Source organism: Strix aluco, chromosome 27 (assembly GCF_031877795.1).
Source record: "Strix aluco isolate bStrAlu1 chromosome 27, bStrAlu1.hap1, whole genome shotgun sequence".
Classification (NCBI taxonomy): Eukaryota; Metazoa; Chordata; class Aves; order Strigiformes; family Strigidae; genus Strix; species Strix aluco.
This window is the reverse complement of record NC_133957.1, coordinates 2,467,159-2,493,249: the sequence shown is the minus strand read 5'-3', so window position 1 is coordinate 2,493,249 and position 26,091 is coordinate 2,467,159. Positions and strand designations below refer to the sequence as shown.

At 54.4% G+C, this 26,091-nt stretch overlaps 1 protein-coding gene across 1 annotated transcript; it reads left to right on the top strand.

Moving 5' to 3' along the window:
* Positions 1-2,022: 2,022 nt before the first annotated feature.
* LOC141915712 (electroneutral sodium bicarbonate exchanger 1-like) lies at positions 2,023-24,046 on the top strand. The gene is made up of 25 exons (XM_074807501.1): positions 2,023-2,173; positions 9,461-9,542; positions 10,239-10,373; positions 10,809-10,944; positions 11,125-11,285; positions 12,872-13,060; positions 13,166-13,254; positions 13,375-13,532; positions 13,905-13,992; positions 14,480-14,626; positions 14,805-14,896; positions 15,776-15,950; positions 16,086-16,219; positions 17,121-17,366; positions 17,468-17,573; positions 18,491-18,652; positions 19,277-19,390; positions 19,744-19,905; positions 20,464-20,715; positions 21,470-21,538; positions 21,900-22,073; positions 22,173-22,310; positions 22,738-22,835; positions 23,335-23,439; positions 23,690-24,046. Exons 1-24 carry the CDS (start codon positions 2,129-2,131, stop codon positions 23,420-23,422), a joined length of 3,240 nt encoding a protein of 1,079 aa, XP_074663602.1. The 5' UTR covers positions 2,023-2,128; the 3' UTR covers positions 23,423-23,439; positions 23,690-24,046.
* Positions 24,047-26,091: the final 2,045 nt, after the last annotated feature.

The window sequence follows — 26,091 nt, the reverse complement described above, 5'->3', positions numbered from 1 at the left end:
CTCGCTGCTGGGCGTGTGCGTCGGGCAAACACGGGAGAAGTCCTTCGGCTCTTGTTCTCAGACCAAGGCTTGAAAAAGCTGGAGCCGCCAATAATGCTCCAAGAGAAACCCAAGCCAGCAAAAATGCAGCTGAAAACCAGATTTGGGTGGAAAATATGCAGTTGTTGGGTGTTTTAATTGGGGTATGGTGAGGGAGAAGGGGCTGCCCAGGTGCTGGGGGGAGCGTGAGTGTCCTGGCAATGTGCACGTGCCCATGCACACACGTGTGCACACGTGCTCTGTGCATCACCCCGTGTACGAATGCCCCCAAACTCCAATATCAGACTCTGTTGGGGCCATGTTTTCAGAGGAGCCAAAAGAAATGGGGATCCTATGGGGCAGGAGGGGGAGATTTAATCCCTCTAATGGGAGAGTGATGAAAAATTTAAATTTCCTGCAGCAAGAACAATATTTCTTGGAGGAAAAACCCTCTGACTACTGTGGCTGTCTCCAGTCTCTGGATGGTTCTGGGAAATGTCATCGGAAATAAGGGAAAGTGGGATCATCTCCCCCCGACCTGCAGCAGGAACTCGTCAGTGCCACCAGCAAGGATGGGAAGTCACTAATGGCTCTGTTAATTAATAACTGACCCTCTATTTTCACCTCCTATTAATGGAAGAGAAATGTTTCTTGATCCCATTGCGTTTGGACGTGAGCTCAAGGAGGCAGAAACTGGAAGATGGAGCAAAGAATGGACGTTTTCAGGCAATTCAATAATTTTCAAGAATTGTTTTTGGAAGAGATTTAGCTGACAGCAATATCTTGGGTCGGTGGTTTTGGGAGGGGATTTTACATTTCATTTAAGATTTTTGCCAAAGGCCTTTCTTGGAGAAAAACAGGCAACTGGGGCTAGTGGGAAGGGCTAAGGGGGCAACTGGTGCAGCGGGGCGAGCCTTGCTGCCAGTCCCCTGGGCGAGTGATTGAGGGGGTTTTTTGAGCTCAGTTTCTCTTGAAAATATTAAATACTTTTGGCATTGTGGAGGACACAAAACTGAAGTGGCTGAGCCCATCCAGAGCCCTCAACTGCTCGGGCACAGCAGCGTTTCGAGTGTTTGCCAAGAGTTTTGTAAAATGCCCATTGGAGGGGGCGAAAATCCATCCCCGCTCTGTTTCTGACCCTTTCCTGCTGGGGCAGGATCTCTGTGGGATCTTTGGGGGAGAAAAGAGCTGGGTTTGCCCTGAGCTGGAGCGTGGGGGTGTGGGGGGCAGCGCTGGCTGCAGCTTGGAGGGGGGCAGGTTGTGGGGGAGGATGCTGGAGGAGGCCAGGAGGGATGCTGGGGGCAGTTGGGGGGATGCCAGGGGGAACTGGGGGGGGATGCTGGACGGGGATCAGGGTGATGCTGGGGGGGTGATACTGGAGGGGACCTGGGGATGGTGCTGGAGGGGGATTGGGAGGGTGATGCTGGAGGGGGATTGGGGGGGTGATGGTGGAGGGGGATTAGGGGGGTGATGCTGGTGGGGGATTGGGGGGATGATGCTGGAGGGGGATTGGGGGGGGTGATGCTGGTGGGGGATTGGGGGGGTGATGCTGGAGGGGGATTGGGGGGATGATGCTGGAGGGGGATTGGGGGGGTGATGCTGGAGGGAGATTGGGGGGGTGATGCTGGAGGGGGATTGGGGGGATGATGCTGGAGGGGGATTGGGGGGATGATGCTGGTGGGGGATGGGGGGGTGATGCTGGAGGGGGATTAGGGGGATGATGCTGGAGGGGGATTGGGGGAGGATGATTCTGGAGGGGGCCACTAAGATGCTGGTGGGGTTCGAGGTGGGGGGGTGGTGCCGGAGGGGCCAGGGGGATGATGCTGGAGGGGGCCGGGGGGAGGGCGCTGGCGGGGGCCGGGGGTGGGGGTGGGGCTGCCGAAGGGGGGCCGCGGTGCCCTCGCCGGGCGCTGCCCCCCAGCCCCCCCGACCCCCCCGGCCCTGCCTCCTCCCTCCCTCCGCCCGCCGCCTCCTCCCGGCCCTGGGCGGGGTTTGGCCCCGGCTCCGGGAGATGGTGGAGCCGGTGTGAACGGCACCGGGGCTGCAGCCGGCTGCGGCCCCCCCTGGCCCCCAGCCCCGGGGGGGTGCCCGGGCCCCCCCCGGCCCAGCCATGCCCGCCGGCAGCAACGAGCCCGATGGGATCCTCAGCTATCAGGTGGGGGGCAGCGGCACCGGGGGCGGGGTGCCCGGTACCCCCGGGCGGGCCGTGCCGCCGGTGAGGCCGGAGGATGCTCCGTGGCTGCTCACTGCGGCATTTCCGATGGCGGGGGGGGGGCGGCAGGGGGAGCAGGGGGGTGGGGGTGCATGGGGGGGCAAGGCGGCTGCAAGGGGGGTGCATGGGGGGGCCCGTTAGGGGCGTGCAAAGGGAGGTGAAGGGCATCTGTAAGGTGGGGGGTGTAAGGGGGGTGGTGGGTATCTGTGAAATGGGCTGCCGGGGATGCGCGTGGGGGTGCCAGGCCTCTGAAGGGGGGTACAAGGCATCAGCAAGGCGTCTGCAAGGCGGAGGGGCGGGGGTGCGGGGGGGGGGCGAGTGGCGCTCAAGGTAGGTGCAGAAGGGATGTGAGGAGGGGAGGAAGGCACCGCTGAGCCCCCCCTGTCCCCTCCTCTGCATCTAGATGTGACCCCTGGTGATGCTGCGGGGCCTGTGGAGAGGGGACAAAGGCCACTATCCCCGCAGAGCCACATGCCACTCAGTCACCCGAGGGGGGGGCTCAGCTATTGTCCCCACCAGGCCCTCGCATGGATGCGCCCAGTGCTGGGGTGCAGGCAGGAGGCAGCTGGGTGCATCCCCCTCTTTCAGCACCTCCTTGGCCTGGGGAGGGCCTGTCTGACCCCCCGCTGCACCCATGGGACCCGGCTGGAGGAGCTGCTCTTGGTGGCAGGCGAGAGGTGGGGAAGGAATTAATCTGCCCCGGAATTACAGCTCATGGGAAAGGGTGAAAGGAATTTACATCTCCCCCAGCAAGGGATGACGGTCACGTCCTGGTGATGCTCGGTCGTGACCTGCACACCCTCCCTGCCCCCGCAGCCCCACTCTGGGGCTCTGGAGACCTGTCCCCTCCTCTTGCGAGTACTCGGGTCCAGTCGCCAGCACAGCTCAAATCCTGGCCCAGGAGCCGGAGGGGTCCCCGCAGGGGACGATAGCAAAGGAGGGAGCTGTGGGGACGGTGGCTTCATCTGGGGGAGATGGAAATGGAGATGGGGGAGGAGAAGGTCTCCTGCTCCACCTCCAGAGCAGCCCCCCGGTTTGTCCCCATGCATGCTGGTAGCCTCATCCCATAATAACACCGGGATCAGTGTTAGTAATAACACTTTGGGCAAGATTAATGACATTAATCCTCCCTCCTGCTGCTGGTGGCTGGTCCCGCTTGCGTGTGACGGGCCGAGGGGGCCGGGACGTGAGGTTTGCCTGCTGGCGCGATGCTTTCGGCTCCCCCGGCACCAGGAGGACTCAAAGCTGGAGCTCAGCCTCTGCTTTGTGCTTTTCCATGTCCTCACACCAAAGCTTCTCCAGGGAAAGATTTTTCTTCCTTAACCAGAGGAGTTGCGCTGAGACAGGTAAACTGAGGCAGGACACTCAAAAATCCCTCTCTCTCCTGCTGGGACAAAAACAATGGCAGCAAAATACTCTGGAGAAATTTTCTTGAGGTGGATGCAGGGAGAGGACGCACCGAGCTGATGACACGAAGGGGTTCACTGCAGCCGTGTCGAAACAGGCTTTCTTCCTTTGCTCCAGTGAGTTCTGATTTCATTTTTACAAGCAATAATTACTTTCAGCCTCCCAATAAAACCAGCTTCGAAGCAGCCAGCCGGAGCTTTGCGCTTAGAAAATAGTGAAGTGGAACAACTCTGGCTGCTTCAAAATTCAGAAGTGAGCGATGCAAAGCTTGATGTCCCCTTCCCCGGCCCAGTTTCAATGATCTGATGTTTTCCAGGCACCTGCCAGCAGTGGAGGAGGACAGAGAGGGAAGGCAAAGCACCTGCGAGTGCTGGTACCCCTGCTGGGAGGGGAGAACTTGCTTTCCAGAGGCATCTGTCCTTCCTGCTCCATCCCGTGCCAAGCCCTCGGGTCCACAGCCCCGCAGCTCTATTAAATCCTTCACTCCTCCAGCAGTTTCCTCAATGAAATAACCACTCTAAATCCATTTGAGTGGCCTAAGAGAGTGCTGAGTGGGGCCATTTCCTTTGGTGGCATCTCCATGCAAGGCTTTCCATGATTTTGGGGATGCTGCAATGGCCAGGGAAGGGCGATGGGATGCTCAGAGCATTTTGCCACAGAACCGGAGGTGCCCACTTGTCCTGTTTCCTCCTATTTTTGCTCCTGAAGCTTTAACACTAAATAATAAAAAAGCAGTGGGGATCCGAGCTTGGATCATGATGGGATTTTAACTGATTAGACCTCGGTGTCACCTTCCTTTGCCGTGTTATGTTACACCCCGTGTCGCCTTTCAGGGCAAGCCGGGCAGTTAACCTTTGTGCTGAGCGGCGCCAGGGAGGAAGTTCATTAGAGCAAATGAATTTGTAGGATGGAAATGATGGATTAGCTCAGCTCAGAAAATAAAGTAGAGCTGGAGATAGCTGGAGGAATCACAGGATCACAGGATGGTTTGGATTGGAAAGAACCTTAAAGATCATCCAGTTCCACCCCCCTGCCACGGGCAGGGCCACCCTCCACTAGCCCAGGTTGCCCAAAGCCCCGTCCAACCTGGCCTTGAACCCTTCCAGGGAGGGGGCAGCCACAGCTTCTCTGGGCAACCTGTGCCAGGGCCTCCCCACCCTCACAGGGAAGAATTTCTGCCTTAGATCTCATCTAAATCTCCCCTCTGTTAGTTTAAAACCGTCATCCTTCATCCTATCCCTACCGCCCCCCCCCCCCCCCCCCCCCCCCCCCCCCCCCGATAACGAGAGTCCCTCCCCCCTTTCCTGTAGCCCCTTTCAGCCCTGGGAGGCCGCTCTAAGGTCTCCCCGGAGCCTTCCCTTCTCCAGCTGAACCCCCCAACTCTCTCAGCCTGTCCTCACAGGGGGGTGCTCCAGCCCCCCCGAGCATCTTCGTGGCCTCCTCTGGCCCCACTTGAGCTGGGGACCCCCTCTGGGGGCCCAGAGCTGGACCCAGCACTGCAGGGGGGTCTCCCCAGAGCGGAGCAGAGGGGGAGAATCCCCCCCCTCGCCCTGCTGCCCACACTGCTCTGGGTGCAGCCCAGCACACAGGTGGCTTTCTGGGCTGTGAGCACACGTTGCTGGCTCACAGGCAGTTTTGCACCCACCAACCCCCCCAAGTCCTTCTCCTTGGGGCTGCTCTCCATCCCCTCCTCACCCAGCCTGGATTTGCGCTGGGGGTTGCCCCGACCCACATGCAGTTCCTTGCCCTTGGCCTTGCTGAACTTCATGAGGTTTGCCCGTCCCCCCTCTCCAGCCTGTCCAGGTCCCTCAGGATGGATCCCTCCCCTCCAGCGTGTCACCGCACCACACAGCTCGGTGTCGTTGGTGAACAGAGGGTGCACTGGGTCCCACTGTCCATGTCCCCAACAAAGATGTTAAACAGCACCAGTCCCAACCCCGACCCCTGAGGAACACACTCGTCACCGCTCTGCACTTGGACATGGAGCCATTGACCACAACTCTTTGAGTGTGACCGTCCAGCCAATTCCTGATCCACCGAGTGCTCCATCCGTCAAATCCACGTCTCTCCAATTTAGAGACAAGGATGTCGTGTGAGGCAGTGTAAAGGCTTTGCACAAGTCCAGGCAGATGATGTCAGTTGCTCTTCCCTTATCCACCAGCGCTGTAACCCCGTCATAGAAGGCCACCAAATTTGTCAGGGATGATTTGCCCTTAGTGAAGCCATGTTGGCTGTCACCAGTCACCCCCTTATTTTCCATGTGCCCCAGCACAGTTTCCAGGAGGATTCACTCCATGATCTTGCCGGGCACAGAGGTGAGACTGAGTGGCCTGTAGTTCCCTGGCTCTTCCTTTTTTCCCTTTTTAAAAACGTGGGTTATGTTTCCCCTTTTCCCAGTCAGCAGGAACTTCACCAGACTGCCAGAGCTTCTTAAGCATGATGGACAGTGGCTGAGCCACTTCACCTGCCAGTTCCCTCAGGACCCGCGGGTGCATCTCATCAGGTCCCATGGACTTGTGCACCTTCAGGTTCCAGAGATGGTCTCGAACCTGATCTCCTGTGGTGGGCAGTTCTTCATTCTCCCAGTCCCTGCCTTTGCCTTCTGCATCTTGGGCGGTGTGGCTGGAGCACTTGCCGGTGAAGACTGAGGCAAAAAAGTCGTTAAGTACCTCAGCCTTCTCCATATCCCAGGTAGCCAGGTCTCCTGTTTCCTTCCGGAGAGGGCCCACATTTTCCCTAATTTTCCTTTTATCATTGACGTACCTATAGAAGATTTTCTTGTTGCCCTTGATGTCCCTGGCCAGATTTAATTCTATCAAGGCTTTGGCCTTCCTAACCTGATCCCTGACTGCTCAGACACAGTTTCTTTGTGTTCCTTCCAAGTTACCTGCCCTTGCTTCCACCCTCTGTAGACTTCCTATTTGTGTTTGCGTTTGTCCAGGAGCTCCTTGTTCATCTGTGTGGGCCTCCAGGTGTTTCCTCTTTGCTGGGCTGCATCACTCCTCAGCTTGGAGGACGTGATCCTTGAATACCAACCAGTTTTCTTGGGCCCCTCTTCCCGCCAGGGCTTTATCCCATGCTACTCTGCCAAGCAGATCCCTGAAGAGGCTGAAGGCTGCTCTCCTGAAGTCCAGGGCAGTGAGCTTGCTGTGCTCCCTCCTCGCTGCTCTAAGGATGTTGAACTCCACCATTCCATGGTCACTGCAGCCAAGGCTGCTCTTGAGCTTCACACTCCCCACCAGCCCCTCCTTGCTGGTGAGAACAAGGTCCAGCACAGCACCTCTTCTTGTTGGCTTCTCTATCCCTTGGATTGCTTGTGCCCTGCTGGGTTGTCCCTCCAACAGATATCGGGGTGGTTGAAGTCCCTCATGAGGACCAGGGTCTGTGAACATGAGGCTGCTCCCATCTGTCTAGGGAGGGCCTCATCCAGTTGGTCTTCCTGGTTGGGTGGCCTCTAGCAGAGCCCCACTATAATGTCCCCTGTCCCTGCCTTCCCTTTAATCCTGACCCATAAGCTCTCGGTGGGTTCCTCATCCATCCCCAGGCAGAGCTCCACGCGCTCCAGCTGTCACCGACTCAGAGGGCAACACCTGGGCAGCAGGACTGTCACCGGACTGCCATGACTTCTCAAATCACTTCGTTTAACCAAGTAATAAGCGATAGAACAAGAGGGAATGGCCCCAAGCTGCACCAGGGCAGGGTCAGACTGGCTCTTAGGAAGGATTTCTTTGCAGAAGGGGCTGTTGGGCGTTGGAATGGGCTGCCCAGGGCAGGGGGGGAGTCCCCATCCCTGGAGGGGTTGAAGAGTCGGGTTGAGCCAGCGCTGAGGGATCTGGTGGAGTTGGGAACGGTCAGGGGGAGGTTCATGGTGGGGCTGGAGGAGCTTCAAGGGCTTTTCCAACCGAGATGATTCTGGGATTCTGATTCTGTTTATTCCCACTCCGACACCCACGTAACATGCTCAAGCTTGTGATTTTATTTCAATTGTGATTTTATTAAGCCCTTTTATCCCGTGATTTTTCCAAGGTTGGGGTTTGGGTTTTTTTTTGACAGGGGAGCAGGACGTGGTGCTCAGAAGGAACGGAGGGTGGTGGAAGCTGTCATTGGAGAGAGGATGGGAAAGCCATAGGCGCATGATAATCTGGGTGCTGGGTAACATGGGCACGTCCCGGGAGCTGGTGGGGAGGTAGCAACAAGTTTGCTCTGAAATTAGTACTTGGGGACCAGCAAATTCATCTCCAGACAGGAGCGTTTGTTCCTCTTGCTTGTCAAATTAACCAGTGACCGGGAGGCGTCCGCTTTCCCAAGCATTGCTGCTGCATGGTGACAACTGATACTATTCAGTTGAAGCAGCAGTTTGGGGTATAAAAAGCAGATTTCACGTTAGTGCTTGCAGCTTATATTATAATAAGTTATTTATTCTGTATTTTTTAATAAGTCCTCTTGGTTAATGCATCATTACTAGTACAACGGGCAGCGTATGCCAGCGTGGCATTTGAAGTTTTACTAGAAAATTACAACTTTGGTTGTTTAGGGCTGTTTCCCAGGGCATGGTGCAGCTCTTGCTTCTTGAATTTAATCCAGCTGCCCTGCTGGTTCGCCCAGGTTTCTTGGTATTTTGCTCTTCTTCAAACTTCAGTTTCAGAAATCAAGCAAGTGGGTGTGAATCTTGGCGTATTTTTTTGTTTGAATAGTTTTTGGTCGCTGTGATGATGCAACGGGCTTGCAGGGACAAAGCTCAGCAAATCAGTAGTCCCAAACCTTCCCCTTTGTGCCTTTCATAAAGGAATAATCTGAAAACCAATGAAAACTAAATGGTATTTGGGCATTGCAGAGTTTTTCTTAGCATGGGTGAACAGATTTTGGTTTTCTTGGATTAGTTGCTGTCCATGGAGGCAGGGAAGGAGAAACCGAGTGGCGGTGAAATATTTTCTTTAGTGTTTAAGACATTCATAGTGATTAAAAGTGCAGCCTAAAGAGGGGAAAAAAGACATCAAGTGCTTCCAGGAGGCCCTTTCACAGTCGCAGTTGTGACCCAAGTGTGAGACCCAGTGGCTGGGATTTTCTTGCTTTGAACACAGTAATCCTGGCAATGCCCTTCCGCAGCCCCGGTGGCAAGGGGAAAAGAGAAGCCAAAGGACTTTTTTCTGTTTGCCCCTGTAGTTCTCCTTCGGCTTTTAAGGCACAGCTGCTCTTGGTGCAGCGCCGGCGGTGGTACTTCAGGCGAGGAGGGCGTCAGCTCTCAGCCCTTGGCTTTTGCAAGGAGAAAAACGGTGTGTTTGGTGGGAAGTGCCCTTGCACCAAGGGAAGCTGGAGCCTGGAAGGGCTGAAGATGAAGCTTTGCCCTTGCAGGCTGCTGAGGGCCTTTGGAGGTTGTTGGTGGCCATGTCTTGTGGCCAAGTGCCATCTAGTGAGTCCTGCAGGTATCGCGTTTGGAGACCGAAACTGGCTGTGATAAGAAGTGCAGGGTTTGGTTTTTTTTTTTTCCTCACCCAGTTTGGAAATCCCTCTTCGTTTTTAGAAAGGAACAACAGGAAGGAAGCAGGAGGTTTGTTTTTCTGGTCTGAAACCCTCATCTCTCTCTCCCTGTAGTAAATACTTCCCGCCTCACGTTGTGTACAATATAGGTGATGTTATGAGCTGTTTTATTTGGGTATGGGAAGAAAAAGCTCCTACAAGTCCGTGTTTTTAGGGCCGTGCCTGGAGGAGGAGGCACACAGGGGCCTCGTGGGCTTGCGTGGAGGCCGGGGTGGGTGGTGGGTGGGAGGACATAAGGGAGCTCCACACACCCAGCCCCAACTCGTACCTTCTCATTGCTGTCAGAGACACGACGAGGAGGCAGTGATTGACCGGGGAAGAGTGAGCAACGTTGTCAACATTCACTATGAGAAGGAGGAGCTGGAAGGTGAGTCTCTGCTGAGAGCCTGGTAGAGGGGCCACCAGCCCAGCGCCTTTTCCTGTTGCACAAAGTCCCTACAATGTCCCTTGCTCGGTGTCACCTCCTGTGCAGCAAAACGTGCCGTGCTTCTGAATAAAGCAGCACAGTTCTTTTCACATCGTTTACTATTATGGCTTTTTAAACAGGGGGAAAAAGCCCCCACGGAGGCCACAGTGTGAGTTTTAGCCACAGGGCTGGATAATTCCTGGCTTGTTTTCTCACAGCAGCTGCTCCTGGCTTGGAGAGGTCAGGAGAATAATTTGACGGCTGCAGACGTAGGGCTGTGATTTATCGTGGGACTGATCTGATCTTCTTTTGTTGCATTGTGCCATACAAAGATTTTAAAAATAATTACCTTCTGTTGCTGCTTAATGAGTAAGTCTGAGTGTTGTCCAGCCAAAGCTGGAATTTGAGAAGAAATTTGATATTTTCAGGACACTTTTAGATGACCCAGAGCCATCACTTGTTGGTGGTTTGTTGTTGCAAAGCTCAAGTAAAATAAACCTTGATAAAAGGGCAGGTCTGTGATGTTCAGGGATCCAGTAAAAATAAAATTAAGAGAAATTGGTGTTTCCTCCTGGGATGGCTGCACTGATTTAACCGTGGTGTCCGCATCAACCATCCCACAGTAGTGAGAGCGTTGCCAATGCTGCTTTTCCTCAGGCCACCGGACCCTGTACGTGGGCGTGCGGATGCCGCTGGTGAGGCAGAGCCACCGGCATCACCGACCCCACAGCCAGAAGCATCGGAAACGGGATCGGGAGAAGGACTCTGCCCCGACGGAGCCAGGCTACCACTGTAAGTCCTGCCGCGGCCTTCACTAAACTCCTCAGGGCTACGTGGGCGCTGGGTCCATGTGGGTAGCTGGAGTGACTTGCTGTTCTTCCGAGGGAAAGGGGCATTGTTTAGCAAGACCCCCTTTTTCCACTTTGCTCAGATTTTTTTCTCTTTGAGGCAGTTAAATGCATAATGGCATTAGGCTCGCCTTCCTTAGAGGGATCCTGGCTTTAAAAACAGAAATGTGGGGAAGGAAAGCTGCCCATCCCTCTGCAGAGGTGGAATCGATGCTTCTCCTCCTCTGAGGTGCTGTGCAAGCCTGGCCAGAGCCAGGGGAGGGGCCCAGACCAATATTTGTGGCTGAACTGGTGCCGAGCCGATGGACAGTTGGCACACGAGCGTGACGAGCCGTATTCCAGTGCTGTAACGGGACGGGGCTTTGTCTTCTGCCCCCAGACACCCCGTCCCAGCGGGTGCAGTTCATCCTGGGGACTGAGGAGGATGAGCAGCACGTCCCCCATGACTTGTTCACCGAGCTGGATGAGATCTGCGCGAAAGAGGGTGAAGGTGCTGAGTGGAAGGAAACAGCGAGGTAAGTTGTACCGCCAGCGCCCGCGGGCTCTGCTTTCTGCTCCCTGGGAGGCGAGGCTTTGCAGCTGCAGGTGCTGCTGTGGCAAGCCTTCTGCTCTCAGCACCCCACAGCTCGGTCCCAGGGGCTGCAGAGCTGGGGCTGTTCTCTTGCAAAGGGGCTGATGGGGCCCGATGTCCGCAGGTGGCTGAAGTTTGAGGAGGACGTGGAAGATGGTGGTGAGCGCTGGAGCAAGCCCTACGTGGCCACGCTGTCCTTGCACAGCCTCTTTGAGCTGAGGAGCTGCATCCTCAATGGCACGGTGCTGCTGGACATTTGTGCCAACAGCATCGAAGAAATCGCAGGTACCATGGGCACCACATCCCTCTGGGAATGGCTGAGCTCGGTATGCTGTGGTGCCCTTCACTCCTGAATCACAGAATCCCAGAGTCGTCTCGGTTGGAAAAGCCCTTGAAGCTCCTCCAGCCCCACCATGAACCTCCCCCTGACCGTTCCCAACTCCACCAGATCCCTCAGCGCTGGCTCAACCCGACTCTTCAACTCCTCCAGGGATGGGGACTCCCCCCCTGCCCTGGGCAGCCCATTCCAACGCCCAACAGCCCCTTCTGCAAAGAAATCCTTCCTAAGAGCCAGTCTGACCCTGCCCTGGCGCAGCTTGAGGCCATTCCCTCTTGGCCTGCCGCTGGGTCCTTGGCTCAAGAGACTCCTCCCCCCTCTCTGCACCCTCCTTTCAGGGAGTTGCAGAGGGCCAGGAGGTCTCCCCTCAGCCTCCTCTTCTCCACACTAAACCCCCCCAGTTCCCTCAGCCGCTCCCCATCAGACCTGTGCTCCAGACCCTGCACCAGCTCCGTTGCCCTTCTCTGGACACGCTCGAGTCATTCAAGGGCCTTTTTGGGGTGAGGGGCCCAAAACTGAACCCACTCATCGAGGGGCGGCCTCACCAGTGCCCAGCCCAGGGGTCAGATCCCTTCCCTGTCCCTGCTGGCCACGCTGGTGCTGGTACAAGCCAGGATGCCACTGGCCTTCTTGGCCACCTGGGCACACTGCTGGCTCATTACCAATCCCCCCCAGGTCCCTCTCTGACCGGCAGCTCTCCAGCCACTCCTCCCCAGGCCTGGAGCGCTGCTGGGGGTTGTTGTGGCCCAAGGGCAGAACATTTGGCCTTAGTGAAACTCCCCCAGTTAATCAACCCCTGCCCTGATGGCACGTCCTTTTCCAGAGGTCCCGTTGTGTTATTAAGTCGTGAGTTAGTTTTGGATGTAGACTGGGTGTGCAACAGTCACACCAGCTTTTTCTTATGACATGGGATCCCTTTGAAAGTAGTTTGTGGGGTTAGAGAAGTGATTAGAGAATTAGTGTGTCAGGGCTCAGCAGGCTGCTCTTAGAAATACAGAATCTGTGTAAGAGCTGAACCTCCTTAAATAAACTATTTATTACAAGCCATTTCCTCACATTCTTTTTTTTCCTTCTGCCTTAACATCCAGCATTTAAGAGCTTTAAAGGCAGAGTTTATCTGGCAGATCACCAAGCAGTGTATTTCTGTGGGGAAGTGTGTTTCTCCCTGGGCTTGGCAAATTGCAGCCAATCAGCCAAGGAAACTCTGTCAAAGTCTGTGCTGTAGATTGCTTATAATTTCGTTAAATGTGTAGAGTCAGACAGAAAGGTCAGATCCAGCAAGAAAATTGCATTATTTAGAATGGGAAATAATTACCTTAGCAGAACGATGAATAAGCACTTTTAATGATGTTTTTTAGCAAAAGAAAACTCTTGCTTTCACTGCAAAGGCTGAACTGTGTTAAAACCTCTTGCTAAGCAAGGCTGAGCCCGCGTTAGGGTATCCTGCGTGGCACAGCCCTCCCTGGGGGCTTCGGGGGTCGGGACTCGTGGGGGTTTCTGCTCTGAGGGCTTCATTTCCCTTTGCCGTCCCCAGACATGATCCTGGGCCAGCAGGAACAGTCCACGGAGTTTGACGAGCGCACGCGGGCGAAGGTTCGAGAAGTTCTTTTGAAGAAGCATCACCATCAGAATGAGAAGAAGAGAAACAACCTCCTCCCCATTGTCCGCTCATTTGCTGATGTGAGCAAGAAGCAGCCAGACCTGCACGTCCTCGACAAGCCGGGTGAGGGTTCCTGCAGGGCTTCGGCCCCATTAGACTATTCCTGGCAAAGAAGCATCCCAGTTGGTCTTTGTTCATCTTTCTGACTGGTTTATTTTTTCCGACCAGCCCAAACACTCACCCCTCATCCTTCTCCCACCACTGCAGAAGCTAAAAATGGGGTGAACCATGAGACCGGCGCAATGGATTTAAGCAAGGTGAGACACTCGTAGCTTTGTTACGCTTTTGGGGCCAGATTTGCTCTTGCAAACTTGGCTGCAGAGTTTTGTGAGCTTTGCTTTTGGTGTAATTGCCTGAAAATTGCTTGTGGTGCCCAGGCGGAGCTGCACTTCATGAAGAAAATCCCCATCGGGGCTGAAGCATCCAACGTGCTCGTAGGAGAGCTGGATTTCCTTCAGCAGCCCATCGTGGCATTTGTCCGCCTGACCCCGGCTGTCCTCCTCTCGGGCATGACGGAAGTTCCCATCCCGACAAGGTCTGAATGAGAAGCACAGTATTTTTATTTTAAGAAAACTCCAGCAAAACAACATCAGATTGTGTGCATCAGTTTGGTGTCCCAGGGTAACGAGGCCAGCGGGAGCAAGCATGGTTCCCCCCGCACATCTCCTCGCTGTTGTTTCTCTGTTCACTGCTGTATCTTTTAAACCCACTGGCCAATTTTAATGAAAGTTGGCCCACAAAATTAGATTTGTGATGGCTTTTGGTGAATTTCAAATTTACCACAGAGTCAGTGAGCCTATGAGTCCCCTCTCGAGCCGTGCTCTGGGCTGGGAGTTCCCGGGGATTTCCTTGGGTGCCCTTTGAACAAGGGCACGTTCTTCTCTCTCATGTTGTTTTTCTTGCCCAGGTTCCTGTTTGTTTTGCTCGGACCAGAAGGAAAAGGCCATCAGTACCATGAGATCGGCAGGTCCATGGCTACTCTCATGACAGATGAGGTGCGATGAGATAAGAGAGATCTCCGGGTCATTTTTGGCTTTCTTCACCTCTCCCTGTCTCTGTAGTAGTGAGGAAGGATTCGCCCGCAGCTCTCCAAATAGCCCACCCCTCATTCTCACCCCAAAGCAAACGCGCATTTGCATCACCCCACATCCTGGAGGCTGAAATCCCACCCGGGGTGCATCCTGCACCTCATCCTTCTCCCCGGGGTCCCCAGCATGCTGTCCCCAGTGCTGGCGTCGCGAGGGCCAGGAAAACTTGCCTTGTTCTCGAAGGAAAAGGCTCTGGTGTGCCGTGGGGGACGGGGCCTTGTGCAGATGAGAGCAGATAGCAGGATACACAGATTTTTCCTTTTGGGGGAATATTTCCTGCCATTTGCAGCAGGAAATGTGGAGAAAATGATCTTGCATTTAGCCAAGAGCATATTGCACTGCTCAGGCTGTCTGAGATGGGTTGTCCTCTCACCAGGTTGTCTCCTGTTGGCAGGTCTTCCATGATGTGGCCTATAAAGCCAAGAACCGGGCTGACCTCGTGGCCGGCATCGACGAGTTCCTGGATCAGGTCACGGTCTTGCCACCGGGAGAGTGGGATCCATCGATCCGAATCGAGCCCCCGAAAAACGTCCCTTCGCAGGTGGGTGCTGCAGCGCAGGGAGGCGCGAGGGGGCCGGGCAGGACGGCAGCCCGGCTGGGGATGCTGCTCAGGGCCCGAATTCCCAGGGTCCAGTTTGACACAGTCACATTCCCAGAGCAGAAGCAAGGCAAGACAGGGCTTGCAAATCCATACCTTTATCCTACTTCCATTTCAACAGCAAAAAAGGAAGATGCCAGGAGCTCCTGATGACAGTGCTTCTCACAGCAAGCCGGAGAAACACAGCGGTCCTGAACTGGAGCGAACGGGAAGGTGTGAGCTTTAACAGTTTGGGGTTTTAGTATCAACAGTTTGGGACTGTTCAGTGTGAGGAGGAGAAGGGGAGGGGAGACCTCATCACTCTCTGCAGCTCCCTGAAAGGACGTTGTGGAGAGGTTGGTGCTGGTCTCTGCTCCCAGGGAATTAGTGACAGAACGAGAGGGAACGGCTTTGAACTGCAACAGGGGAGGGTCAGGCTGGACAGGAGGGAAAAATGTTTCCCCGCCAGAGTGGTCAGAGAGTGGAACAGGCTGCCCAGGGAGGGGGTGGAGTCCCCACCCCTGGGGGTGTTTAAGGGCCGTTTGGATGAGCTGTGGGGGGATGTGGGGTAGGGGAGAACTTTGTAGAGTTGGGCTGAGGGTTGGACTCGATGATCCCGAGGGGCTTTTCCAACCTGAACGATTCTGGGATTCTGTGATTCTGTTTTTTTCTGTTTGCATCTCAAATCTGAGCAGGCACCTTCCCTTCTAGCAGGTTTCTGGGGTTAGTTGGTTGAGTGAAGGGGCTCCACGTTACCAGCTTGGTCCCCTGGGCTGGACAGGTGGAAGATCTGGGCAGCTGGGCTCAGCCACAGCATCACTGCACACAGGTTTTCCTGATTTGGGGTGGAAAGAGATGTGTAAGTGCCTCCAGGTAGAGCTCTGCTGCTTCCCAAAGCAAGGGACTGTTGCAGTGAGAGGGGAGAGGCTCTCTGGTTGGGTCCTTTTTCTTTTGGTTGGAGGGGTGTGTTTGTGGGCCTCAGTTTCTACTGGGTATGAAATGGGAGGAGGTGAGCACTTCTGTGGAGCAGCGCTTGTGAGAGCCCTTCTGCAGAAGAGCAAACTCCATGGTTCTTCCACGAGAACAGTCTATTTTTATTGTCCGTTCCTCCAGGCTCTTTGGAGGTTTGATCCGGGATGTGAAGCGGAAAGCCCCGTGGTTCTGGAGCGACTTTCGGGATGGTCTGAGGCTGCAGTGTCTGGCGTCCTTCCTCTTCCTCTACTGTGCCTGCATGTCCCCCGTCATCACCTTCGGGGGGCTGCTGGGAGAGGCGACCGATGGCCACATCGTGAGCACCTCTTTCTGTTGGGTGGCACGGGGGAGGGTTACACTCGTGCAAAAGTCCTTGCTGCAGTGAATTTGCTTTGGTTTTGGATTTTTCCCTCATGATTTATTCCCTGACCTGCCTCTCTTCCCCGGACAGAGTGCCATGGAGTCGCTGCTGGGCGCATCCATGACCGGCGTGGTGTATTCCCTCTTTGCCGGCCAACCTCTCACCATCCTCGGCAGCACCGGACCCGTCCTCGTCTTCGAGAAGATCCTCTACAAATTCTGCAAGTAAGGCTGCCTGCCGCGGCTGGGTGCTGCCGGAGCTGCCACAAGGCAGCAGTGATGGAGAAAAGATGTTTTTCTTCTATATTTTTTGGTGGTAGTTGTTAGATTTAAGTTGTCTTCTGTGTCCGAGATGTTGCCCGCTGCTGTTTTAGTACGTGATGGCGCAAGAGCCCTCGGCCTCTGAAGGATGGATGGGGGGTTTGGGGTTTCTAGGGTTGAAGGGCAGCAGCGGGAGGAGGAGAAGCCACAAGAGTGTGGATGCCCAAGATGGGCTGCACAAGGAAGATGAGACAAATCAGTCTGGTTTGGGAAGGAGGGAAGACTTGCTTTTCTCTGAGTACAAAAGCAGGCACTTTTTAGCCCTGATTTTGCTGGGAGATGGAAGATATTTTGCCCAATACCCAAATAGTTTTCTGATTAGATTTTGAGTTTTGATGATTTTATTGAAAAAGTAGGAGCTTTCCATCTGAAATGGCTATTTCCATGACGGTCCTTCTGTTGTGATGACTTTAACATGAGATGTACCACTCTTACTGCAATTAAGTTTATTATTAAGCCCCAGCTTGCTGGTAGCAGGTGACTGGGCACAGAACCGGCTGGTTTCAGTGTTGGGGCATCAGGGTGATGGGGGAGAACACCACCTTCCACACCAGCTACCTGACCTCAATTAGCCTCCATTAGATAATTGCTAAATGATGATAATGAAATAACTGGCCTCTGCTCCTGCAGGCCCCCACCCTGCCCCGCAGCCCCGAGGCTGGCTGTGGTAGTACACGGCAACTGCCTTTACCCTCCGCAGCCTTGACGGGCTCCTAAATTGCTCCCAGTTTCACCCTTCGCGGGAAGGCCCGGCTCGGAGCCTCGTGCTGGCCTTCCCACCCTTGGTGTCATTTTGGTTTCCCAGGGAGTACGCGCTCTCCTATCTCTCTCTGCGGGCGTGCATCGGGCTGTGGACCGCCTTCTTCTGCATAGTGCTGGTGGCCACCGACGCCAGCTCTCTGGTGTGCTACATCACCCGCTTCACCGAAGAAGCCTTCGCCTCCCTCATCTGCCTCATCTTCATCTACGAGGCTCTGGAGAAGCTGAGTCACCTGCGGGAGATCTACCCTGTGCACATGCACAGCAAGCTCGACTTGCTCACCACCTACTAGTGGGTTTTTCCTCCTAAAACACCGCTGAGCCTTGGCAGGAGCTCAGGGCTGCACCTCCACCGTCTTCCCCTGACCCCTCTCTTGGCTTCTCTCCTCCCAGCTGTAAGTGTGAGGCACCGACCCATCCCAGCAACGAAACCCTGCGCTTCTGGGAGAGCAACAAGATCAACGTGTCTGGCATCGCCTGGGAAAACCTCACGGTGACTGTAAGTGCCTCAAGCCACTGCTTCCTCGTCCCGCGGCCATGGGGTCCAGGGGAATTTGAATGGTGCAAAAGTCAGAGCCGTTCAGGTGATGATGGGCTTCAAACTGGGCTAGTACTGCTCTGAAAAGCCATTGCTTAAATCTCATGTGTGGTTTTAAGCCGCTTGGTCCTGGAAAGGAGAGTTCAGCTATTCCAGTCCACCTTGTCCCCAGCAGAGTGGGAAATAAGTGTCCTCCTCAACCCTGTTGCCAGACAATATTTTTGACAGGGAGCAAGGTTAAGTGGGTGCTTTAATTCTTGTGGCAGTTGGAGGACTTAAGTTCAATCTTGAAGGCAGTAACTGACTTCCTTAATTGGTTCCTAATATCTCCAGGGCTTGCTCCCTTATTCAGTGCTGTCTGCAAGTATGTGCATAAACCTTCATGTCTGAGCAGCCTCTTGGGCTGTTGCTGATGGAAGCTGAGCCCAGGCATAGGATGGGAGGCTCTTCTGGACATCTACATCCCCTCTTGGCCAGGTTCTGCAAGGCCTCCACTGGAAAGGGACGATTTGTCTCTCCTTTGCCACCATGGTTGTCTTAGAGTTCCTTCCCCATTCCCTCTTTCTCTGCCCCCAAGAGTTTCCAGCGTTTCCTTCCCCTCTGGTGTCTTCTCCAGCCACGGCTACCTGCCGTTCTGGGGGAGGATGTGCCGTGGCTCTGTGTTATGGTGTCCCATCACATCCCATCTCTCCGCTCTCCTCTCTGCAGTTCCATGTGTCCCTCGTTCAGCTGCTGCTGCTCATTCACTATAAATCTCCAGCAGCAGCAGCAGTCACGGGGTCATGGACCTTGGACCACGATCCTCCAATCCCGCTCGTTACCCGAGGTTTCCATGCCACACGTGCACTGCCTTTGTGCCTGACGCTCTGTTTCTCCAGGAATGTCGGTATTTGCACGGAGAGTTTCAAGGACCTGCCTGTGGACACAATGGCCCCTACGCGCCCAATGTCCTCTTCTGGTGCTGCATCCTCTTCTTCTCCACCTTTGTGCTGTCGAGCTTCTTGAAGAAGTTTAAAACCAGCCGTTACTTCCCAACCAGAGTAAGCAGAAGCTGGTGGCCCGCAGCATCTCCACGCCCATTGCCCAAAATGGCTTTCCTGGAGCACTGAGCAGTGTTTGCCACCAGTTGGTCAAGCTGGGAAACACTGACCTTGGAGACCGAGCTCTCCATCAGCTGCCGTGTCCCTCGCTCATTCCCAGGAGCGCAAAGCCATCGTAGCATTTCCCACCTGCCTCGTGACCTGCCCCGGAGCGATTTTTTGCTCAGGCAGCGGGAAATTGGGTCTTCCAAAGTGTTGGGTTTTTTCCCACCTTCTGTGCGTCATGTCTCAAGGGGAAAGTTGGTTCAAATGAGGAACAAGCGGTGCCTCGGTGCCTTATTCCCATTTTAGTGGGGAGCGTGGCTGTAGTGGCAGACATCTGTTTCCTTATTTCTTAATTTTTTTTTAAAGGTCTGAATCCAAACAGCCCTTTTCCACCCAATTAAACGCCAGATCTCCCAGGGACAAGCACAGCAGCAGCACCTGACCAAGGGATTTGGCTGCATGTCTGCAGAGGGGGGGGGTTTGTTAACCAGCCCTCACGTTGTTGATGTCCCCAACTCTTCCACCTCGTGTTAGGGCCCCGTTTGCGATGCCTCTCTCAGCTCTGGTTTCTTGCCCCAGGTACGGTCCACAGTAAGTGACTTTGCTGTTTTCCTCACCATCGTCATCATGGTGCTCATGGACTTCATGGTTGGGATCCCGTCCCCGAAGCTCCACGTTCCCCATATGTTCAAGGTAACGGAGGGGTTTGGCACGGAGCTGGTTTCAGCTCTTGGGGATGCCCCAAGGGGATGTCGGGGCAGGACAGGGCTGAGTCTGGAGGAGGTGCTGGTGGTGTGACCATCTCTTCTTCCACCCCCGAACGCATCGTTTCCTTCTGGAAATGAGAAGACATCCCCAGACTAGATACCTACAGCAGAAGTATCTGTAGGTGCTTGCACAGAGGACACTGGCACTGCTGAACCCCCCGGGAGAGGGTGATGTGAAGCCAGGGCTGGGAGATGCTCTGACACAGGCAGGGAGGGAAAATCAAAGCCAGCGAAGGGGCTGGGCTGGGAGATGATGCTGAGGTGTGAGCTTTGTTGCAGCCTACCAGAGACGACCGTGGGTGGTTCATCAACCCCATAGGACCCAACCCTTGGTGGACGGTGTTGGCTGCGCTCATCCCAGCTCTGCTCTGCACCATCTTGATCTTCATGGACCAGCAGATCACTGCTGTTATTGTGAACAGGAAGGAGCACAAGCTGAAGGTAAGGGGCTGCAAGAGATGACCCCACCCCCAGCCCACTCCAGGCTGCAGGGACGGGAGAAGCTCCTGTTCCAAATGCTTTGTGAAGGCCTTGCTTTGGGACAACGTCAGGCTGCGGGGCAGGATGCTCTCCTGAATTCATGATGACGCAGGGAGAGGATGACAGGGGAGTTCAGATGAGCAATCTTTTGGAGCCCCAAAGAAGTCTTAGAGCAATATGGAAGCGCGTTTTTGTTTTAAAATGTCGGCAGCAGCTGGGGGAAGGAATTGTTTTGATGCGCTGCCAGGGGTAACTCAGAGTCACATCGTACTGGCAAGTGGCGGAAATTTCTTTATGAATGAAAAAACCAGTCTCTCCAAACCCACTTTGTCTGAACTCCTGCCAGATCTGGCTGCAAGGTGCTTGCGCAGAGGCTGGCTACATCCTTAGTGGTTTCCAATTCTTGTTTTAAACTTTCAAGCAGTTGGCTTGTGCTCAAGTAGGGTTTGAGCCTGACTTGCGACGCTGTCCTGGCTCTTGTGCCGCGGGATGCTGTATCTCTTGTTTTGCTCCCTGCAGAAAGGATGCGGGTACCACCTGGACCTTTTCATCGTGGCCGTGATGCTTGGGGTCTGCTCCGTGATGGGGCTGCCCTGGTTTGTGGCTGCGACCGTCCTGTCCATCACCCACGTGAACAGCCTCAAAGTAGAGTCCGAGTGCTCAGCTCCGGGAGAACAACCCAAGTTTCTGGGGATACGAGAGCAGAGGGTCACGGGCTTGATGATCTTTGTGCTCATGGGCTGCTCCGTCTTCTTCACTTCTCTGTTAAAGGTGAGAGGAAAACGCAAAACACCCAATGACCGTGAGCTTTTTGGAGGTTATGCACAAGTAGTCCCCTCTCTGCAGGGCTGAGTGGTTGTGGAGCCGAGGAGGGGGGGATCCCAAACCTTGGGGCTTGACCCGCGGTGGGAACCAGCCTCGGTCAGGCTTTCCAGCCCTTCAGAGCCCCGTCTGCTGTGCTCGAGGCAAGCGAGCAACGCAACGGCATTAACTTTCAGGCGTCTTTCAGGCCCACCTGTGTTGATGGGTTGCAGCTGAGTGTATTCAGAGCAGGACATCTGCTCTCTTTCGAACAGGCAGCACTTCACTGGTTGCAGTTTGCTGCCCCCAATGCCCCAGAACTGCTGTTCCCAGTAGCTGAACACACTGACATCATCCCCATGGGCTTCCTCACACAAAGTGATCTCCTCTCTAGGCTGAAAGGAGGCACGTCGCCTTTGCACGTTGCTGCAGGAATATGTAGAAACAGAACATGGCATATGGTAGCATGGGTGAAATCCCTTCTTCTCCTCCAAACTTGCCGGAAAAGAGGATTATTCTGATGGAAGGGAACTCCAAGGTTCAGCCTAAAGCAGAGCATTAGCTCACTCGCACGCACAGAATCTTTCAGGGGGAGAATCCGACACGCCTCTAACCCTGTGGAAAGTGGAAAGCTTTAGGCAATTTTAGGCAGTGCCTGTAGAAGAGAGGGGTAATACTGAAAATGCAATTTAAACCCCCAAATGACTGCATTCTTTGTTTTCAGTTTATACCAATGCCGGTGCTTTACGGTGTCTTTCTCTACATGGGTGTGTCGTCGCTCAGAGGAATTCAGGTACGGAATCTTGTGCGGCGTGTCGGCTCCCTGGTATTTCACCTCCGTGAAAATGGGGGAATTCAGTGCAAAGGGAAGGCAGTTTCTCCCACTGGTGGAAGTCCTTGCTGGGGGGGATTCCGTGGGCCACAAAAGGCTGTTAATAGACCAGCGTGGAATAATGGCAATTTGGTGGGCAGCCCTCATGGGAAGCTGGTTTATAGATGGAGTGAAGGGGAAGTGGGTGCTGCTCCCAGGAGGAACATAGTGGGATCCAGGATTTCTCATGGCACGCGAGGTCCTGAAAACTGCCCCCACATCTCAACAGGGCCAGAAACTTCCTGCACTCCCAAGGTGGCCACTTCTCACTTTTATTTTGCAGTTCTTTGACCGCCTGAAGCTGTTTTGGATGCCAGCAAAACACCAGCCGGATTTCATCTACCTGCGGCACGTCCCCTTGCGAAAGGTGCATTTATTCACCGTGATCCAGCTGATCTGCCTCGTCCTGCTCTGGGCCATCAAGGTGTCCCGTGCCGCCATCATCTTCCCCATGATGGTAAGAGCCAGTGCCGCTTGGCAGCGGGATGTTTGCAGCGCTGGAGGGAGATGTAGCCTCATCTCTGGCCTCACCGCATCTTCCCTCTTCCTCATGAAGGTTTTGGCTCTCGTTTTTGTCCGGAAAGTGATGGATTTCTGCTTCTCGAAGCGGGAGCTCAGCTTTCTGGATGACCTTATGCCAGAAAGCAAGAAAAAGAAGTTGGATGATGCCAAAAATGAAGCCAAAGAAGAAGAGGTAACGCTTGCTGGGGGCTTGGGGCTGGACATCACCCTTGGGCTGTGAGATTGCCTGTTTCTATCACAGCTTGTCTTGAAATGTTGGGGGAAAGTCAGGACTCAGGAGAAATCCTAATAGCCTGGATCCCACACTGCAACCGTTTTTCCTAAATTAGGAGGGAGCTTAACCCTTGAGTAGAGGTATAATCTTTAAAATGAGTCATTTAGAACAATGATGATGGAAACAATTATTAGGGAAAGCTTTACCCACAGTGGTTTGTTTAACCCCCTCCCTGCAGTGTTTGGAGGTCTTCATCCTGGTGCACTCACAGCCAGAGCTGCCGCGGGTCAGAAGGAGAGGGCAGCAGGCAATGTTTTAGCTGCGTGTTTAGTTTACCTCCGCTCGGGTCAAAGAGAGAGAACTTGATTTGTCCCTTTCCCATCAGGAGTCCCAGAAGATGATGGAAGCTGCTGCTGCAAATTCAGTTCAGCTGAAGCTGGGGAAGAGCAGCAGCTCGGATACCCCAAAGCAGAGCAGCGACAGGTAAAGCCCCACCCAGCGCCAGCACCCGCAGCAAGATTAGTTTGAGGGGGTTTGGCAGAGTTTTCTCCCCTTGCACCTTTATGGAGCATCCCATAGAAACCAGCAGTCAGCCTGGTGGGAAATGCCAGTGTAGGGGCAGGGCTGCAGGAGGTGATCGCAGGGCTCTGACCCCAAGCAGAGTGGCTGCCCAAGTCACGTTTGACCCCAAAACTGGCCTCATCGGTGACCTGATGATGGCTGGAGATCCTCACGCTTAACAGTGAGGAGTTGCAGGCACGATCCGTTCCGGCGGTGGCTTAGGAGCCCACTGCAGGGCGAAACACCAGCAAAAGCTGCTGCTCTGCAGCTCTCAGGTTTGCCTCCCAAAACTCCTCAGCCAGCACAACCTCCCGTGCTTACGCTGAGCTTTGGTTCCCCGGCCCCCCTGTGCCTCATGCTGGTGCGCTTGGTGGCATCAGCTCCTGTGCTCACGGGTTGCTGTGTGAAATGTTTCTTGCAGGACTGATCCTTCTGAAATTAATATCTCGGACGAAATGTCGAAAACAACCGTATGGAAGGCTCTCACTATGAACACAGAAACACACTGAATGCGGGGAGGAAAGAGGTGAAGGGCTGCATGTGAACGTGACCGTGCTCCTCCGCGAGCCATGGCGCGTGCCGACGGTTTTCCCGTGCTTTGGCCGGCAAGGCCACGCAAACGGCCCGTCCCTGGGAACAGGCAGCGAGGACCGTGGCATGCAGACCAGCTCCTCTCTGCTGGGGCCGTCCCATGAACGGGGCTGGATCCGCAGCAGGTCTTCCACTGATGGTGCTTTCCCTCTGTTTCTCTTTTTTCCCCCACTTTTCACGTTTAGGCATCTTGACTTTGGAGGACAGGAGTGAGAACGTGACTCAGGGATGTGCCAACGCAGACACCGGGAGAAACGGCTTTGTTTCAGTTGGAGGGTTCCCATTAAAGCCATGCAGATGTTCTCAGTTATCTTGGTGTGCTTCAGGCATTCAGTATCTCTAGACCAGCAAACTGAGGTGCACATCACAGTCAGTGGGAGTTCGGTGTTGTTAAACCTCCGTGTGTACGTGTGCGTGTTGTTGCGGTTTTGTAGTGGTAGAGGGGCTGCTACCGCTTTATCATTCAGTGCTATTTTTTTAATATCTAATTCCTCCTCTCCTTTCTCTTTTTTTCCAAATACAAACTCTGAATGTACAAAATCATTTTCTGTTATATTTGATGTATTTTCCACTTTCTTCCTCATCGCAACCAGGTTTTTGGTCTGGTTTGTGGTCCTGGTTTAATTTACTCTTCTGTCTCTTACTGGTACGAGATGGACGCCCCCCGTGACGGGGCAATGTAGAGCAGTTGGGCTCAGGCAAAGGAAAAGCATTTGCTCCCTGCACTCCAGTTTTACCTTTTTTTTTTTCTTTTCTTTGGCTCTGCAATCAGCCTGGAAGCTGCAAGCTGCAGAAATGCCACCTTCTTGTCCCCTGGTTGTAAACTGAATGTAAGGGAGCACTTAAAGACAAACCCTTTGAACACACTGTGTGGTCCTGGGAGAGGCCTGGTGAGACCTGGGGCTCTGTGCCCCTGGGCTGCCCCCTCTGTTGTTCCTCCACTTTCCTTCCTTTTACCTCCCCAGGACTCTGCGTAGTTTTTTCTTCACCCCTGTCCTTGTAAAGTCTCTTCTCTCGCAGGGTGGGACGAGCCGGGAGTTAAAGGACAAGATGCCTTTTCCTTCTCCTTTCCTCTGCCGCTTTGCAGGAAGAAGCTGTTGAGCAGAGATGGTTCTTGCTCTCTCTCTTCACATTCTGGGGGGTCGTTGGGCTGCGGTGTCACCCCAGGCACATGCGGTTGAGTCGGGCGGCCATGGAGCCTGGGAGGAGAGGACAGCCCAGGAGAAAAGGTCCCCGTGCAGCCCTCCACCTCGCTGGGGGCTCAGCACGGCTCCAGGCTCCTGGCAACTGGTGCCCAGTGCCCAGCTGGGGCCGGTGCACGAACCCTCCTGCCATCGGCTTCTGCCAGCGCTGTGGGAGCCCTTTCAGGCATCCAACCAACCCACATGGCAACGGCAAGTTGTTGCTCCTTGCAAACGGGTGGGGAAAAGAAAATGTAAGCTTGCTCTGTAAGGATGAAAGTGGCACAGCCCCAAGTGGGGCTAAAATCAGACAGCTTTTACGGGATGGGGTTTTGGAAACTGTAGTTGGACTGTTGCCAGCATGGCATGGGGCCTGTCGGGGGGGGGAGACTGGTTTAGCTCTTTAAAAAGGAGGGGAGGCAAAAACAAAAGGCTTGGAGGAAGGGAAAGGTGCCAAGCCTGGGTTTTCTTGCTGCTGTTCCTCTGTGATGCCCCTGTACGTCCCGTCCACGCTGCCTTCCCGTGCCTGGCCCTGAGCATGGGCCTGTGCTTGCTGCTCCAACGTGCCGTCTCCTCCTCCCCAGAGAGAAAATGTCCCAGTGGAGGAGAGCCCCGACCTCCCCATTGAAAATAAACTTTGATTCCCGTGGAGGTATAAGCATTAAGCCAGTGAACCGCAATGGGTGTGGAGCTGGGTGGCTGTGGTACCAGTCCTATTGCTGCCCTGCCCCTAAAATGCAATTATTTGCCTTCTAATACAGGACAAGTTTGGTTTTTTCCTTTTTATTTTCCTCTATGTGAGAGGAGAGAGCCGGGCTGGACTCCACAGCCTCCTGGCAGGGACCAGGACCAGGGGCTGGGGGGGGTTGTTTTCAGCACGTGCCTGGCATCTCTCCAGTTTAGAAAGAAAGAAAGAAACCCACCCTGGGAGGAAAATGGTGCCAGGTTTAATGAAGAGGGGCTGGGTCCCACTCCACGGGGCTCTGCGTCTCCCCTGGCCTCGGGGAGCTGCAAAATGTTGGCAGCTGCCTTGTCAGCAAACCAGGCTTCCCCAGCGTGCCCCAGCACAGCCGTCTTCTCCCTTTGAAGCTTTGTTTTGGCTATTTACAGGGCTAGCATTTTTAATTTGTTTATTTATTTAAAAAATTAAAGGCAAGCTGAAGTCTTGCTCAGTACCGTGCCTGCGGGCCATCTAAAAGGTATTTGTACCCCCTGGGGCTGGCGGGGAGACCCAGCGCTTGGCTGCCCCCTTCACCCACCAGAAACCCACGGCTGGCTCCTTATTTTGGGAGGATTTAGTATTTCCCTGTGCAGAGGAAAATTCTGTTGGGGGAAACCCCCAGTGCCTGGCGCTGCTTTAGGACTCAAACCCAAACTGTCCTTGCAGTGACCTGCGCTGCTTTAGT